Source organism: Vanrija albida, assembly GCF_041260175.1.
Source record: "Vanrija albida strain AlHP1 chromosome Unknown contig_1, whole genome shotgun sequence".
Lineage (NCBI taxonomy): Eukaryota > Fungi > Basidiomycota > Tremellomycetes > Trichosporonales > Trichosporonaceae > Vanrija > Vanrija albida.
In genome coordinates this window covers 1,323,763-1,341,136 of record NW_027191420.1, presented here as the reverse complement: position 1 = coordinate 1,341,136, position 17,374 = coordinate 1,323,763, and the positions used below count along the sequence as shown (strand labels likewise).

General features: G+C 62.1%; 5 protein-coding genes across 5 annotated transcripts; 3 read left to right on the top strand and 2 right to left on the bottom strand.

Moving 5' to 3' along the window:
* Window positions 1–589: 589 nt before the first annotated feature.
* On the top strand, window positions 590–1,586 carry Q8F55_000566 (uncharacterized protein; the record flags this gene model as incomplete). The annotated part of the gene is made up of 2 exons (XM_069349218.1): window positions 590–1,146; window positions 1,190–1,586. 2 exons carry the CDS (start codon window positions 590–592, stop codon window positions 1,584–1,586), a joined length of 954 nt encoding a protein of 317 aa, XP_069212762.1.
* A 1,735-nt stretch (window positions 1,587–3,321) lies between these two features.
* Q8F55_000565 (uncharacterized protein) lies at window positions 3,322–4,050 on the top strand (the record flags this gene model as incomplete). The annotated part of the gene is made up of 5 exons (XM_069349217.1): window positions 3,322–3,349; window positions 3,389–3,476; window positions 3,526–3,611; window positions 3,765–3,933; window positions 3,993–4,050. The coding sequence occupies 5 exons, from the start codon at window positions 3,322–3,324 to the stop codon at window positions 4,048–4,050; spliced, it is 429 nt and encodes a 142-aa protein (XP_069212761.1).
* Window positions 4,051–5,893: 1,843 nt separating this feature from the next.
* On the top strand, window positions 5,894–7,540 carry Q8F55_000564 (uncharacterized protein; the record flags this gene model as incomplete). Its single annotated transcript, XM_069349216.1, has 4 exons — window positions 5,894–6,221; window positions 6,273–6,416; window positions 6,482–6,787; window positions 6,861–7,540. 4 exons carry the CDS (start codon window positions 5,894–5,896, stop codon window positions 7,538–7,540), a joined length of 1,458 nt encoding a protein of 485 aa, XP_069212760.1.
* Window positions 7,541–10,097: 2,557 nt separating this feature from the next.
* On the bottom strand, window positions 10,098–10,786 carry Q8F55_000563 (uncharacterized protein; the record flags this gene model as incomplete). Its single annotated transcript, XM_069349215.1, has 2 exons — window positions 10,098–10,493; window positions 10,541–10,786. 2 exons carry the CDS (start codon window positions 10,784–10,786, stop codon window positions 10,098–10,100), a joined length of 642 nt encoding a protein of 213 aa, XP_069212759.1.
* A 4,370-nt stretch (window positions 10,787–15,156) lies between these two features.
* Window positions 15,157–16,014, bottom strand: Q8F55_000562 (uncharacterized protein; the record flags this gene model as incomplete). The annotated part of the gene is made up of 2 exons (XM_069349214.1): window positions 15,157–15,678; window positions 15,727–16,014. 2 exons carry the CDS (start codon window positions 16,012–16,014, stop codon window positions 15,157–15,159), a joined length of 810 nt encoding a protein of 269 aa, XP_069212758.1.
* Between the last annotated feature and the right edge of the window lie 1,360 nt (window positions 16,015–17,374).

Sequence of the window (17,374 nt, the reverse complement as noted above, 5' to 3'; positions counted from 1 at the left end):
GCCGCTCCGTCTCGCCCCCACCCACTCGCTCAAGCCATGCACGGTGCACGGAAGCGCGGCTGCCGCTTGCTTCCCCCCAAAGGACCCACACGCCGTGGCATCCCCGAAGAGAAGCGGCGCCGACGATCAAGTCGTCCGCGTGTCCGTCCGCGTGGCCATCCCGCTGCAAGTCACTGAAGCGAGCAGTCGCCCCGCTCGTGACTGGGGACGGACGGGCGACCGTCGCGCTTGCATGCTTCCCCCTCGCCCCGCGGCGCTGATCTTGCGCCGCCCCATTGTCACCGCCCGAGCGCATTGTTTACACCCCAGCCACGCGTTTGCCGCCGACATCATCTGCGTCCTTTGTCCGGCGGCACACTCCTCGACGCACACACGGTGCGAGCTGTCTGGTGTTCTCACACACTCGCTCCCCTCACTCCCCTCGCCTGCGTCGATTCCCGACGCGAGCCCAGCCGACGCGCGCGCCGCACCGCTCGCCCCCGGCCGCATGGTTATAAGCACGCGCGCGCCATCCCCGCTCCCACTGTTCCCCTCATCTCCTCCACCTCCAACTCCCACCCCTCACCACACCCCCCCTCCCCCTGCTACCATGTTCAACTGGAAGCACGCCTTCGCCTTCGCCCTGGCCACCGCCTCGGCCCTCCTCATCCCCTCCCGCGCGACCGTCGCTCACCTACTCGCGCTCGACCAACCTACCGGCACCCTCCCCACTGCTCCCCGGGACCTCTCCCTCGCGGTCTTCCTAGCTCCCCTCCAGGACATGCTCGGCCTTTTCCAGGTCCTCTGCGTCTGGTCTTCACCTTCTTTGATCGTGTCGACCGCCTTCACCCGGGCCACGCGCTACTGGCGCGAGGTTGAGCGTTTCCTCTACGCACTCCTGGGCTTCCTGGCGACGGGGAGCTCGCTCGGCCTCAGGCGCAAGGCAATCAAGGTGCCGGTCGACCCGGCCACCAAGGCTCCGGGAGACAACGAAAATGAGGACGAGGACATCGGAGGGCCGGGAGATGACAAGGGGCCACGCCGGGCGCCGCCATTCAAGCCGGTGCTCAACCCGCCACTCCCCCCGCTCCAGTGGTCGGACTACCCCAGCGGCTTTGTCGACGAGGCGCGCTCCATCCCGCCCGTTCCCCCACCCAGCGTCGTGACGTGAGTCCTGTCGGAGCGGCGAGGACACCCACTGACGCGCCAGTCCCCTCTCGTCCCACTCGTCCTCGCCGGCCCGCCGCGAGTGGTTCCGCTCGGGGCTCGCCGCGCGCGACAACGAGGTCGACGGGTGCCGCGGCTCTTCGGACTCGGCGACTTATGGGTCCGACGGCTCCCGTGCACTGTCCGATGCCTCTGATGACCTCTCCCACGGCTCTGACACGACCTTCACCTTCCCGGCTGAGCCAGTACCGCGCCCCGCCCGCGCCGTCCCCAGAATCCACGGGCACCTTTCGGGCCCGGCTCAGTCCCCTCCAGGACGACCGCTGATGCCTGCCCAAGAGGACGACAGCCTCCCGGGGGTGGCCATGGTCCGGACGAGGAGGTCATGGGGTCGCCCCCGCTCCGCACCTACGGCAGCGATGGCGATGGCAGCGGGGTAGCCACACCGGCAGAACGGCACAAGAGCACGAAGATCGAAAGTGGGGGAAAAGCGCTACTGCGGCACCTAGCCCGGACGGATCGGTCCGGGGGAGGTCCAACCTGCATGATGGTGGTTTGGACTTGGCGACCGCTGGCGGGTCTGGCTGAGGCCGACATCAGCACCTCGCCCTACGGCCTCCGACTGAGCCCAAAGGGAACGAAGGGTGAAGACAAGGCTCGGAGTCAGGCGGGGTGTGTCCCCCACAGCGCTGCTCCGACACTCGCTCCAACTCAGACACCGACTTGGACACGACCACCGAGGCTGCCAGCATCCCTGCCGCCGGCTCCCGACCACGGCGTACCCCAGCCCCGCCACATTCGCCCCGCCGCCCCCGCTCACCCCAGTGCTCACCTCCGAACACTCTGCCTTACCAGCCGCTCCAGGACACGGACGGGTTCACAAGATGCCCCCGGAGGTCAAATGTACCGACGGTCAAGGTGTGTAATAGGTAGCAGCCATGGTAACCGTGAGACGACTCCTGAGACAGCCTCCGTGAGTCTTGTTTGGAACCCCTGCTCGAATGCTCGCGATCGACAGGGCATCTTTGGAGAAGCTGCAGCCACTAGTGTCAGGACCGTCCTGCAACTGGGCTACAGCAGAGATTCCAGCCGACTGGAGTGGAGAGGGCTTTGTCCGCGCCTCACCAGGACTCAGTTGGAAGCAGTGTGGACGACGCGTCGAGTACTGACTGACCTTGACTATGACGTCAGGTTGGGTCGCACCTCGTCGTGCTCACACACACGGACCATCCACCACGCCCAAGCGCGCCCCAACGCCCCGTCGGCTGTTGAAAGCAACCCCATCGGCTTCGAGCCAGTCGAGGATGCCTTCGGAGCAGTGGTCATTCCTCGTCCCAGCCCCCAGCGACGCTCCAGCGCCCAACGTGCCGCCAAGCCTCACCCACCTCTCCCACCCGTCCGTCCCGACAGATGAACACAGTGCACCGATAGCAGAAGGGCAGCCCCCAAAAAACCGACATAGCCGGCGGGGACTGCCGCAGCGTTAGCAGTCAGTGTCGGAGCGTGTCCGACTGCTGCGGGCGAGGGGGCGAGGGACCGGGTCTATCGCGCCTCGACGATCGCCCGCGCCCGCCAGCGACGCTCTTAACGGCCGGCCGCGGGGCGTGCTTGACCCGAACCTCGGCCTCACCTTTCCCCGAGAGAGCAGCCAAGACCCGATGCTGGGTCGGGATGGAAGATAGGCTATAGCGCGAGGGGGGGAGGTTGACCGTGGGGAGGCCGGAGGCCGGAGTCCGGAGGCCGGTGGATAGTGGGCAGACGCCGCATGTCGATCCGATATGCCAGGCCGGCGTATGCCACACCACGCTCTCTGCTCGACGGCGACATGCACGTTCGCATGCATCGTCGCTCGTCGCTCGGCAAATTGGTGCCGTAACGGCCGTTGTTCGTTGCGAATCACTGCGCGCCAGACCGCCGAGAGTGGACGGCAATAAGCCCCAGCGTTAACCGACGCGGCGGCGGGGCACATGACGCCGGCTGCGGCAGGCGCGGCGGGGACTGATTCCTGGTCGCTTGTCGCTTCCCCACAGCAATATCCCGAGGTGACTGTGTCTGTCCCGACCCAGCTAAACGTGGCTCGGCGGCCAGGGCCACCGCGTGCATATAAGAGTAGAGGGCTTGCCTTGTCCAGACACCCAAGCCTCTGCCCCTTCACAACCACACACAGACAGCAACATGACGCGCACGGGACACTGCCACTGCGGTACGTCGGCGCTGCCCAGCTCACCACTAACCAGCGCAGGAGCGGTCGCCTACGAGTGGGACGACGACACCAACAACAACGGCATCGTCTGCTACTGCACGACCTGCCAGCACCTCGGCTCGTCTGAGTGAGTGGGGGTTCGGACCTCGCCTCGCCCTCGCACTGACCTCGACCAGGTCGTACAACCTCCAGACGGAGCAGAAGCTCGTCCGCACCACCAAGGGCAAGCCGACCTCGTACGAGGACCACAACACCGACTCTGGTGAGTAGGAGATGTGATGGCGCTCGGGTAACCCTGCCCCGCTCGGCTATGACGCCTGCGGGGTGCGGGCTCGGCACAACCACCCACAATCCCCACAGAATCATACCCGGCTGCCTCCACCCACGCCGCTACGCTGCGTACTTACACCTCCAGGCAAGCCCATCACGCGCTACTTCTGCGGCACGTGCGGCTCGACGCTGTGGTCGGACCCCGCGTCGGCCCCCGGCGTGCGCTTCCTCAAGGTCGGAGCTCTCGACGACGCCAAGAACGTCAAGCTCGTCGCCGAGATCTATGTCGACACGGCCCTCCCTCACGCCTCTCGGTGAGTCGCATGCGCCCGGGTGCACGTGTGGACGGGTACAGCAGGACTGACACGCGCAGCCCCAAGGACGCCCACGGCCATAAGCAGTTCGAGGGCATGATGGCCAAGGAGGTCTAAGTGCGCGAGCGCAAGCGCCGCAGTCGCGGCGGCGGCGCACATGACGGCTGGTGGGAGCCAGCTTTGCCTAATGCTGAGGACGAGGAGAAAAGTAGCAATTGAAGAAGTATGCAAATGGTGCCGCGGTCGTGGAAGTGCAGCGAGGGCACGCAGTGACGTGCTCGGTATGATAGTGAGATAGTGAGTGAGACGGTAAAGCAGGCCTTCTGGGTGACTGCCGGTGACGCACTTGGCATACATATCGCAGCCCGATAACATGACGCTCCCTTGGCCCGTGCAAGATTCAGAACAGCGTCGCGTGATAATCGGACGCATGCCTTGATGTGGAGGGATCGATCAATCAGATGGAGTTTTGGATCTGAGCCGTGTCACCGTGGGGAGCGGAACACAAGCAACCAGACCGCGGCGCTATCCTCCGACCCGCGATTCCGCGACTGTTCGCATTCTGAGTCCGAGCTGCCCCGAGTGCACGGCCAGACGCGACGCGACGCGACGGCGGAAGCGGCCCGCTCAGCATCCGCATATTCCGGCGTGGCGCAGTGACAGCCACTGACGACGACGGACCTCGGGGCATGTCGGTGCCGATCGCCGGTCGTCAGTCATTCGATGCATAAACCCTGCGCTTGTCGCTGGTGGTACAACTCGTCTGCGACTTGTGTCTCACTGTCTGGGTAAACCGAGTTGACCCGCTTTGTGGCCGCGCCGTATCTTCGTGCCTCATCTGGTCACACGAGCAAATAGAGTGGGGGAGCAAGCAGAGCAGCTAGCGGCCGCGCAGGTTTGCTGACCGAACGGCGAACTGCGACCATCCAGGACACCAACGTGTCACCATCCCTGTCATACACGTTGACTCCAGTCTCGATCAGTTGAGCGCAACTCGTCGGGCCCGAGGTGATGCGTACGACACGAGTTGTACGACAACATGAGGCCTCGGCGCAAACCTTGACAGCTGATCGTATGACTGTGGGGCGGCGGGTCGAGCAGCCGGCCGGGCTGGCCGGAGCGGGCGGCCCCCACCCGCTCCATCGGTCCAGGCTTTCCACTCCGACTTGGACTGTTGCTCGCTCGTCGCGTCGCTCGGTTCACAACGTGTCTGAAACAAGCCCAGTATCCGTCTCTCTCTGGCGCAACGCCTGCCCACCCCCACAGTATGTACAGGCCCGGGGTCGCGGGGCGCGCTTGTAAACAAGGTGGGGGCGCGGATGGGCCGTGCGTTGAAGCGAGGCGCGCGCACCGGGAGCTGTCCGACAGCGCGGACGTGCGTTCGGGGCCACGGAGGGTCCCCGTGGGGGGGTGGGAGTGTGCAGCAGCAACGAATACCGGCGCAAGGCCGCCCGAACGGCTGCGCACACGCGCATGACGCCGGTCGGGCGGAGCAAGCGCGGTGTACAGAAACACAGGGCCGGGTGGGGGTAAGACACCTGCTCGAGGCCTCTGGCCCGATGCGGATGCCGCCGGCGACCAGGGGCTTGTGGGTGCTGATTCCCTGGACCAAGGCACATGTTATCTGTCTTCTCCTGGTCGCCTGCGTCGGTCTTGCACGCAGCCCTCTGGTCAGAAGCGCTTGTAGTCCCCACCTTGACGTTGCGGAGTCGAACCCGTGCAAAAAAGCTCGGTTAGGTGGATCCTGCCAAGGATTTGCCTGGCAGAATTAGTTGGTCCCATTGGCAGATTTGCGGCGGTCATACTCGGTCGTGCCTGTTCAAACCTGCCGCCTGAGTGCTCAAACCTGCGGTCCGCTCCCAAAGAGACCGACCCCACGTCAGGCCGGCGCGCGCAGGTTTATAATGCTCGGCCGGTTGTGGTGCGAGCGCCCGCCTCTACTTGCCTGCACGCACACACCATGACGACCATCACGGCCGACCACGAGAAGGCAGAGGTGCCATACAACGCTTCAGCAGTGAACGGAACGACGCCAAAGGGCGAGAAGGCCTACCTCGATGGCAACGTCGATGTCGTGGCTGCCGGCGACGGCCAGATTGTCGACGCCGTGTTTGGTGAAATCACGGAGGGCGGACCAGACTACCGTGGCCTGTCCGGCATCGGCGCTTTCATTGTCATGACCAAGGCCAACATCGGTCTCGGCGTGCTCTCCATCCCCTTCATCTTCCAGATCTTCGGCATTGTGCCCGGTATCATTCTCCTCATTGTAGTCCAGGTGCTGGTTATGTGTGAGTAGCCGGCAAGCCGCCACCAACCATCGGCTCCACTGACAGAAATAGACTCGGCACAGGAGATTCTCCCCTTCAAGCTCAGGCATCCCGAGGTCTACGATATCTCGGACGCCGGCTACGTCTTTGGCGGCCGTATCGCCCGCGAGTACCTGTACATCTGGTTTATTGTCGACATGACCACGACCGGTTCGGGTGAGTGAAAACCGGAGGGGGCGGGAGTGGCGCAACCGTCGTGGCACCGCGGCTGACCTTTCCAGGCGCCATTGTCTCGCTCTCGGCCTGTCTCAACGCCATCTCGTCCCACGGCGCATGCACGGCCGTCTTCATTGCCGTTGCCGCCATCGCTGGCATGTCCCTCGCCTCGATCCAGACCCTCTCCAAGGTCTCGTGGATCGGCTGGGTCGGCCTCATCTCGCTCGTCGCGTCCGTCCTCACCGTCACCATCGCTACTGGTGTCCAGGACCGTCCCGCCGCCGCTCCCCAGGCCCCCGAGCCTTGGGACAAGGACTTCCAGGTCGTCAACCACCCTTCCTTCCAGAAGGCCATGTCCTGCATCAACCAGAGTGAGTATTGCGGCGGCATGCGCATCCGTCCGCATCTGCCTGTCCTCCGGCTCGTTCATCGCTAACCTCACAGTCCTCTTTGCTTACTCGGCCACGCCCTCGTACTTCAACATTGTCTCTGAGATGGCCGACCCGAGGACGTACCGCCGCTCCCTCTTCATCTCCATGACCGGCCTCACCGTCATCTACATCGTCATCGGCTCGCTCATGTACTGGTTCTGCGGCCAGTACGTCGCTACGCCGGCGCTCGCGTCCGCCGGTGCCCTCATGACCAAGGTCTCGTACGGTATCGCCATCCCCGCGCTCCTCGCCACCCTCGTCATCTACGTCCACCTGGCCTCCAAGACCATCATGGTCCGCCTCCTCTCGGGCTCGCGCCACCTGACCAACAACTCGCCTACCCACTGGGCCAGCTGGATCGGCTGCCTTGCCTTCATCACCATCTTCGCGTACATTGTCGCCTCGGCCGTCCCCAACTTTGGCAACATCATCTCGCTCATGGGCGCCCTGCTCTCGCCCAACAACTGCTTCATCCCCTACGCCTTCATGTGGTGGCACGACAACTGGCGCTACGCCACCGCCGAGGAGCGCGCCCAGCCCCGCCGCATCATCAAGCTCTGCACCCACATTTTCCTCCTCATCGTCGCCTTCCTCATCACCTCGGCCGGCACCTGGGCCGCCGTCGTGGACGTTATCAACTCGAGCTCGAAAGCTGGCCCTTGGTCGTGCGCCGACAACCAGCGTGACGGTTAGGTCTGTGTGGGGATTGTTGTAGTAGTTTTGTTCCAGATGTATAACCTTTCATGGAGCGAGGCGCACCGAGGCGGAGCGAGTCGATGGCGGCGAGTAGTCCAAGGTGACTGCCTGATCCAGCGCATACCTGGTGCCCCGACGAAGCGTGTTTACGCCGCGGGAGTCGTTCCCACGACTCCAGCTCATCGGTCCGCGGTGTCGGGCCCCGTGCTGTCGGCCCCACGGGCAAGCATGTGAAAGCAGCCGCTGCAGCTCCGAGCGCATAATACAGGCACAATACACGTCGGATTCTCAGTGAGGACCGGATGCGGGGCTCGGATGGCGTGCTGGCGCGCGTATCGCAAGCGAGGGACGGTAGCAGGTGGGGGTGGGAGCAAGTGGCGCCACGACTCTCCCGGCCGCCCGACTTCGCGTCGCCACGTAAGCTCAGAGCATGCCCGTCTGAAGGTCGGGTAAGCCCACCCCGTAGCCGTAGAAGCCGTGGCTCCGGCGCAGAATACGTGCAATGTGGTGAACGCAGCTATCGGGCGCCGCGGATGTGGTCCTTCGGGGCTGGACTGCGCGTTGAGTGTGACCTCAAGCGGCGGGAGGGTAGCGACGACGGTGGCGAGAGCTATCAGCTTTTGCGGTGAGCTAGTCCTATCTGTAATGCACCCCCCTCAAGGCCATCACCGTGGTCAGGATGCATGGCCGACGATGCGTTGTCGGCTCGATGACAACCGGGTGAGGCTGTGCCCCACCCCATTGTACTCATTGTGGGTTTCAAGTCCCCGTCCCCGTCTCCGCTACTTTCACAGCCACGCCGCGGAAACGAAACCTTAGAAGTGGCCGCTGTACGACATGTGCGTCAACTGGCACCGCCCACGCCGAGTCACAGCATCGACGTCGACGACCACACCCCGCTAATGGAAACCCCGTCGGACGGATTCGCGCCGCCAACTTGGTCCCACCCTCTCGAACAAGGAGCTGCGGACAGCGCAGACCAGGAAAGACGTAGCCCATGGACACCCTGGTGCGAGCACGCACTCTACCCTTTTCCTCCCTGCACCGACGACGACGACGTCACGGTGACTACCGTGATACCAGAACGCTTGCATTGTGCATGAACACCGAGACCCAGGACACGGGGGTGGTGCGAGCGAATCAGTCTCGCGGATGGGAAGGGCTCCTTCCTACCTACCGAGGGAAGGACTTGATACCCTCCTCGACAACGATCGCGCCTACGCAAGCTGCGCAGCAACCCATACGGTAACCAAATCTACGCGAACCATGCACGTTCTTGAGGGCGAACACTGCCTATCCCTCCACCCCTATCGTGCCTCTCGACGATGGTTGACATCAACCGGTGAACGAAGGGCATGTGATTACAGCAGTCGCGCGATGTGCGACCAATCGGCACACGTGACTGCCCATCGCTCCCACGCCGATCCAAGCACTACCAAGATCCGATGCCAGTGCCAAGCCATGCTTGCTCCGAGGAGATAAGCACTGGTGGAGCCCGCGCACGTCGGGGCCAACTCTGGCGGTGAGGAGGCGGTGCCACGACGGGCCCCATGGCCGCGGAAGCCCAGCTTCTTTACATAAAGACTCATACCCGTGTGGCGGCGCTCTGCCTGCTTACTAACCCAAGGCTACACACGCAGCATGAGCAATGCCCCTCCCACCACGGTGTTCGTCACCGTCGTCACCACAGCGACCGCCACCGTCACCACCACGGCGTTCGCCGCAGCCAACACCTCCTACATTGATGAGGATAATCGGTTGAGTAAGGTCGGAGAGGTTTTCTTCACGATCGCTTGGGTCATCTTCTGGGCCATCTGGATCTGCTTCTTTGGATGCTTTGTTCTGGGCTGCCTTTGCGATTGCTGCGTGAGTACCGACATCTGGCTTCAGCTGAGCTCTGTGTCAGGACGAGTGGGATTGCAACCCCTGTGATTACATGGGTAATTTCATCGGCTGGGTTGCAAGCCTGTTCCGGAGGACAGGTGTCCAGATCTTGGCCATCTACCATTCGTCGGGAGACGGCGCCGCCTGGTGCTGGGAACAGACCAGCACGACGGCACGCGGCGTGATGTCCGTCGCGGCCGGGTGGTTCCCCCGGGCGTTACGTAGGGAGGAGGTAGACGAGACGAGGAGAGAGCTGTCCTGTTCGAGAACAAGGATGAGGAGGGGGATGAAGAGAAGGCCGAGGCGGAGGAAGAAAAGGAGGAGTCACAGTGTACAGAGGTCCGTACTTCCCACTCATAGATTGTCCCGAAAAGCCACAAGTTGTACAATTGCCGTTGATACTTGCTCTGCATGAGCAATCATGTGGTTGGGAACTTGGGGTACGTAGCAGTGACCAGTCAACTTAGGGATCGGCGACCGTGGAGGTCGAGGGGCTGGTGCTTGTTGTTCAGTGGTGCGCTGACTGGTAAGGAATCGTAAGGCCACAAGGAATACAACAATGGCCATACATGGGTGTCACGATACTCTACAATGGTCCAAAGAAGGCCTCTATCTGTGTCTAGCTCTAGAACGGTTGAAAGACATCTACAGGCATCCGATCGGGGTGGCGCTACTTTCCGTAAGGCAGATAGGTCCCCACATCGACCTCCGTGCTGGGAGCGACGTCGCTCATGAGGGCCGCTCTGTCGTCTTCGGAGACGGAAGGGTTTGAGGCCTTCTCAACGTCCCCCTTGAGCTCGTCAGCCGCCATGGGCTCTGGCTGGCAATGCGCCCTCTGCTTTTTGGCGAAGAGGTCCTTGGCGAGGGTCGCGGCCGATCCCCATACGCGTGCAGAGAATGCGGCCACCGGGGAGAACGCGGCTTTGCCGCAATCCCGAGCCCAATCGCAGCCGCGCACCACGAGTCCAGGCCGCGCGAGACCGCGTTGGATACGGTCTTCCCGCACGGCTTTGTCGTAAATCCTGCGGCTGCCCCAGTCGCCGTACCTGTCTTTGAGGGTCGGGTACTTCAGGCCTGGTCAGTACTGCTCACCCGCGTCCTTGCTGTACTCACAATTAGGTAGCGCACCACCAAAGCTAACATACAAACCCCGATGACGCCGAGGAAACCGTACAGCACATTGATGCCGAGTTGAGTCCGCCTCTGGCTGGGGGTCATATCCTTCCAAGGGATGTCGGGGCAGGAGCTGAACTCGTCGTACACGCAGCGCTGGAGCGGCTTATGCGTAACGGCCTCGGGGATAGGTGCAGCACAGGCGAGCATGCCGGTGAGGATGACGCAGAGTACTGCTGTCCTCATGGTGGACATCGCGTGTTGGTGGTCGAGCACGGGTGTGGTGTGGTTGTATGGGGTGGTTGTGTGGTGTAGTGTGGTTCGGGGTTGTGGGCTGAGATGGTGGGTGGGGCGGGGTGGGTGACTCTGTGTCTGTTGGCACGATCAGCAGCTGTCAGTGCTCTGAATAAAAACCCCTCCTCGAGGTCGTGTGTCACGAACGTGTGCTACCGCCTCAGATTAGATCACAGCCGTGCTCGTCAATGCCAAGCAGAGCGGTCACAGGAGTTGCTACGTCATGACCGGCACTATGGTTGCTGAGCGCCAGGGCGGATAGTTCGAGTCGATGATCACCGCCACAGTCTGTTCCTGGCCGCCGACCACATCGGGCACCGCCTTGCCATCTTATCGCTCCGGAACATGCAACCAACAGTAGGCGAGCGGGCATAGTGTCCATGCCGATGCTCGGTAGGTAGGCTATGCGGCGCATCACATGTCGCACCCACTGCCGTAAAGCATCACAAACAACAAGGAATGCGGTTGTAGTGGAGAATGCACGGTTGTATGAATCGAGATGGGTGATTTCAACCTGTCGCGACGGGGGTCTGAGCGGCGCTCGAGTCTCTCGACAACAAATGCAACAATGTTCATCATTCATCGGTGACACATCGGTGGCACGATGCTTTACATGTGTACATACATACAGGCCAGGCTTTATCTATCTCTACAACGGTTCCCTACAACGGTTCAACCAAGATTACAGGTGGTTGGCGCTACTTTCCGTCCGACCTGGATGGTGGAGCGACGTCGCTCATGAATGCTGCTTTGTCGTACTCCGAGGAGGGACACACGGGGACCTTCTCGATGTCGCTTTTGTGGTTATCGACTGTCATGCGCTCGGCTTCCCAGCTCGGATCCAGCTTCTTGGTGAAGATCCCCTTGGCCCAGGTGGCGGTTGTTCTCATGGTCGATCCCCACACAGCCGCCCACGCTGCCCTAGTCGTGTCCCCCACCTGCCGAGCCGTCTTCGCCACAAGAGCCTTCGTTCCGGGTGATGGGGGTTCCTGGTTGACATTGATGACCAGCGGAGCGGCGCCAATGACCGGGGGGAGCACACGAGGGTCTCGCCTGTCTACCCGGCGCCTACTGCGACAGTACTGCGGCCACTTCTTGTCAGCATTGGAATGGCAGTACTGAACGCCATGGTCAGCACAGCTTGGCCAGACGAGCAGTTCACGCCGCCAACTCACACACATGAGCCAGATCATAGCCACGCCAAAGAGACAGAAGATGCCGATGAAAACCCCAAGCACGATTGTTCCGCGCTTCGCAGAAGGGGACGAGTCTGGGGTCGCTTCGTCATCAAAATACCACCTGGAGGTGACGACGCGGGAGATTGGGGCGGCCTGGGCGATCATGCCTGCGAAAAGGACGCCGTATGCTGCGTTCCTAACAATGGCCATCGTTGGCACGGGTGTGTGGTGGTGTGTGGTGTGTGGTGTGTGGTGTGTGGTGTGTGGTGTGTGGTGTGTGGTGGTGTGTGGTGTGGGTGGTGGTCGTGTGTGAACAGTTGGAGGTTGTCCCAACGAGGTGTATACATATGTATGGCCGTGCTCAACCTCCAGGCTGCGTGCGACGAACGTGAACCACAGCCTCAGATTAGATCACAGCTGACCCTTGACGAGTACCACGGTCTCGGTGCGTCTGGCGGGCATAATAACCGCGGGTGTTGAGGGCATGACACGGGGATCAGTCGTCAACTCGACACCATGATCACCGCCACAGTTTGTTCCTGGCCGCTGACAACATCGGGGCACCGCCACCTTATCGCGCCGGAGCATGCAACCAACAGCAGAACAGCAGGCAAGCGGCCATCCAATGCTCACACCGGGTATCTGACTACGCGGGAGCTTCACGTGTCCGGTATGTACACGGGCGTATGCAACCGGACTGTGCTTGGGAGCTTAGTCCTACGGGAGAGCGCGATTCTGCACACCAACGGCTGCCGCCTTTGCAGTCATGAGCACTATCCGTTAGTACGCGCGTCCGAGGTCTGCAAGGCCACCACAACGCACCGTGTGGTACATACATACATACATACATACATACATACATACATACATACATACATGCCAACACACTCTACGAGGTCCCAGCTACGACGTCCTCGAGGCTCAGGCTTGCAGAAGGGATTGCGATCTGGAGGTGCGGTCTAGTGCGAGCTGAGACGTCCTCGAGGCTCAGGCTCGGAGAGGGGAATGCCATCTGGATGTAGGGAGCGAATGGATCGACGTACGTGTACCTCGGGATCTCCGTGCTGTGGTAGCTTGGGGCTGCGCTTTCGTAGCTCACGACGCTGGCTGCATCGTCTGTTGTCCAAGCGTCGTCGTCGACCATGCTCTCCCTAGTTGGCACGTTCTTCGGTCGGATCAGGACTCCTCGCACGCTGCTTGTGCACCGATTCCATACGACGGCGATCCCGCGGCCTACATTGATAGGGAGTGTTGCCACAGGCCGCCATGCCGAGGAGAGCGACTGCCGCACCTGAGGAAGGAATGGTGCCGTCTCGGCGGCTGGACCGGTCTGGGGCGCAAGAGCCTTCGCACTGGCTACCAGCTTCCGTCGCTGCTGTACATGCTTGTGGATATACTGGGGATTCGGTCAGACCGTGTCGAGTGGGACATGTTCAATGACTTACGTAGGAAATGAGGGCAAACACAATTGCCAGCACGACAACCACCCCGATGATCGTTGTATGGCGCTTCCTCTCCCCTTCCGTGGGAGCTCTGCTCGGTGTAGTTGTCGCAGAGACAGAGGCTTGGGGAATAGGAGTGGCACGAGCCATTCCTGCCAGGATGAGCAGGCGAAGGGTGGCGGCTGTTGGTGTGTTGGTCGTCATGATGTGAGCGTGGTGTGCGTGGGGTGGGTGGTAGAATGAAGGCCCGTGCGAATATCCCAACCGCTCCTATGAATCACTGATATGCATCGCGGCATCGACCTGACTCCAGTATGGCAGTGGCGTCAAGGCCGACAGCTCATAGCTATCAACGAGGTCCGCCAAGGTCGGCTCGGAACACGCTTTGCAAACGGCGACGGCTTCGAACACGGGCAGGTGGCAAACGTGCACGGCTCCACACCGATATCCTCGAACCCCGCTGCCTTGTGCAACTCGTTGACCTTGACTGGACTCCGTGCACACGGACGGCGGCACTTTGGGATGGGATGCACGAAAGATTGCACCGCCGCGCCATCACCGCCACCCCGTGGCAGTGCCTGAAACCACTAGGCCTTGTCACCCATGAGGTCATTGTCCTCCGACCACATCGGCAGTCGGCCATGCACATCTAATCTCCCGCGGCAACGTCGACTCTTTGGACGTGACGGAAAGATGCATCGGCTATGCCTGTGCCGGAACGAGCGGAGAGGGGTGGAGACGCAGTGTAGCGCTGTCTGCCTCCCTTTCGTCAGAACTGGGCAGAAATGGCACTGGGCAGGCCATGGCGTGGCTTGAGATTTCCTCGAGCTTCCCTACGCACAGATGCTCTTGATCGAAAGGATCAGTCGTCAGGTCAAGGAGTTGACGCAAATCTCGCGCTCCACCCTGGAGCTCACCTACCGGTGTTCTCCAAGTATTGCGAATGAACCGTGGAGGGGCGGATCGGCGGTACATATCAACGGGCTGTTGAGATGCCACGAACAAGCCCCCAAGCCCATACATCCTAGCCACTACTTACGGACAGCCTCGCTTGTGTTCAGCAACTTCCTTGGAGAGACCAAGGTGCCCTTTAGAGTTGAGGTGGCGCTGAAGACGGAGGGGATCACTTCAGAGAGGTAGTCCAACTCGTGAAGGATGTACGCGACAAGAGAAAGATCAGTGTCGATGTCATGCAGGATGGGATGTGTGTGTTCACTACTGGTCAGAACACTGTGGGGGTCGTCTGCACAGGTGGTGCTTGAGTGGGCAACGTGGAGATGACGATAAGATGACAACCGAGGTAGCAGTATGACGCGGCAGCGGCCCTGACGGGAGGGCGACAAGGGGTGTGCGGCACCCGATCGCTTACACTACACCTTTACGACGCAGTAACAACTAGCAGAGAGATGTAGGTGGTCTGGTGGTCTCGCCATGGACGGCGGATCCCCTTGCAGACCATGCCTGGAACACGGCAGGGCCGATCAATTGCTGACCTGCGGCGGCTAAAAGTCAGGCGCGCGCTCCCCGCTCCGCTAAGTGCGGCACACACTAGCTTGCATAGGCGAGGTACTGGTACAACATGATTCAACTAACGCGGGCACCACCAACGCCCCCTAGTCCGAGGGGCGGGGACCTGGCAGGACTAATGAAGGTTGGTGGTGGGTGTTGGTGTTCGACTTCGGTTTGACGCGACAAGCCAAGGTCAAATTCGTGGGGTCGGTGCATTGGTGGTGGTGTTGGCGGGGGTCGGGGTGTAGCGAGGCGGAGGGGGGTACGAGGGTGGGTATGAGGGGCCAGCGTCGTCACTGCCCTTCTCGTCGATGGTGAGCAGGTGCTGGGGAGCTCTCGCCGGGGCAGCTGCGTTTCTCGCTGGGGTACCGTTTCTCGCCGGGGCAGCGTTTCTCGCCGGGGCAGCCGCGTTTCTCGCCGGTGTACCTGCGTTCGCCGCCGGCCTCCTGGTGCTGGGGGCTGTCGGCTTTGGTTCGGGCAGAGGGCGGGGCTTGACCTTCAACCCGAACTTCATGCGGACGCGGTCCCACCGTGTCGGCGGCAGCTCGCCGCGTGCGGCCGCCTCGCTCGTTTCCACCCGCTGCTGCTGTGTCGACGGCGCCTGGGAGATGTAGCCCTCTTCCGGCCCAATGACCCAGCGGCCGGTGTGGCCGTATTGCTCGACCCAGGCGATCTGGAACTCTCGACGCTCGCGTGCCCGACGTGCTTCTGGTTGCTGCTGCATGTCAGCACGACCAAGAGGAGACGAGCGAATGGCACTCACTCTGTCCCGCCGCCACCAGAGTACGCCCCAGATCAGAGCCACTACCAGGAAGCCACACACAATGTACATGGCAATCTTGGCGCCGGGCAGGGGACCGTTCCCCGTGCTCGGTTGGGCCGCGCCTGGGCCCGGGGAGCCCATCATGCCGTTGCCTCCTCCAAAGCCGCCTCCGCCTCCTTGTGGTAATGGGCTCGAGTGTGCGGGCGTCGTCGTTGCGAGGAGTGCCAGACAGACGGCGGCAGCACGGTGGTGGAGCGAGCCGAGCGAGGCCGGATATCGTGCTCGCATTTTAGAAGTGTGGGTTCGGGGTGCGATGCGAGCGATGCAGAAGTGGACGAGGTTGAGTTGGGTTGGGCCATGTAGAGGTCTGGGAATGTCGAGGTCGTGTTAAACAACTGAGCGCGGTCGCAAGCATGCTGCGGCATCGGTCGCTCATCCGAGCTTGCTGGCCCGCGTCGATGCACGAAGACGGGTTGGCCCTTCGCGCCGGGCCTTGTTGCTCGCTCCGCGCCGTGTGACCCATCGACTTCGTCCCGCCCTCCGGCGTTGCCAGGGGAGAGGCGGCCAGGTTCATGTGGACCTTGGACACCCACCGAGGTGGGTAAAAATCAGCGTAAACGCTTAGCCCAAGCCTATGTAAAGAGTTTTATCGTACCTAAGGCACTGCACTAAGTTTGAGATGGCACAAGGTCGCGCGGCCCAGTGGCACAAACTCGCCCCGACTTTGTCGTCCTCAACCCCTCTAGGCACGTCATAATCGGAGCCAACACACCTTAACACGGACCTGACTGACCCCATAGTTCCTTGGCGGAGTCTGCCTGCTGCTTTGCGCCGTTGTGCGGACTAGTCGGTGCCGACACCGCCCTTGCAGCCGCTTCCGCGCTCCTCTGCGGCTTCACCTTTGCTCCCTTGGCTCGTTTCGGATCCTTGTCGTTGAGTAATAGGTAGGTCAAGATTCACTCGTGGACGGAGACACCAAAGTTTCAAATTGTTCAATGGCAATGCAACACATCGACACCCACCACCTCATCGGGAGTCGCCGTCTTACCGGCCAACCAGAGGATCTGCCCGCACCGCGCCTACTTTCCTAGCATGTCACTCGTACGCGCAGCCGAAACCAGGCCCGACGCCGCCAGGTCCAACGCCATCAGGCCCGGCGCCAGTGCAACATCAACCTCTCAATAGCCCACCCGTCAGCCAGAAGCGGAAGCACCGAGCTGTGGGTGCGCCGTCCAAGGTTCGGCGCTCACGACGAGCGGGGTCAGCTCGTACCCAACAAATCCCGTCGCCACCTCGCGCAGCTGCACGCCCTCCTCGGCGAGGACAGAGTGCATGCTGAGGCGTCGGTCGCGTGGGACACGTGCCGGCGGTTCGTACGCAGCGTACGCCGCGGCCTCGTCCACCTTGGCGTTGTGCGACGCTGGACGCGAGGACGCGCCGGCTGAGCTCCAAGCGTCGTCGTCGTCGCTCGATGCCAAGCTCGCCGCGTCTTGGCGCATGAGAAGACGTGTGGACGAAGTGTCGGACGCTGGCCGGGGGTGAAACAGGCCGTGCCCGCAGGAGCTTGCCTGCACAAGGTCGGCCTGCCGGGGCGGCGCCGAGGACGCCTCTGAGTCATACAGCGGGGCCCATCCTCGCAGCCAGCGGC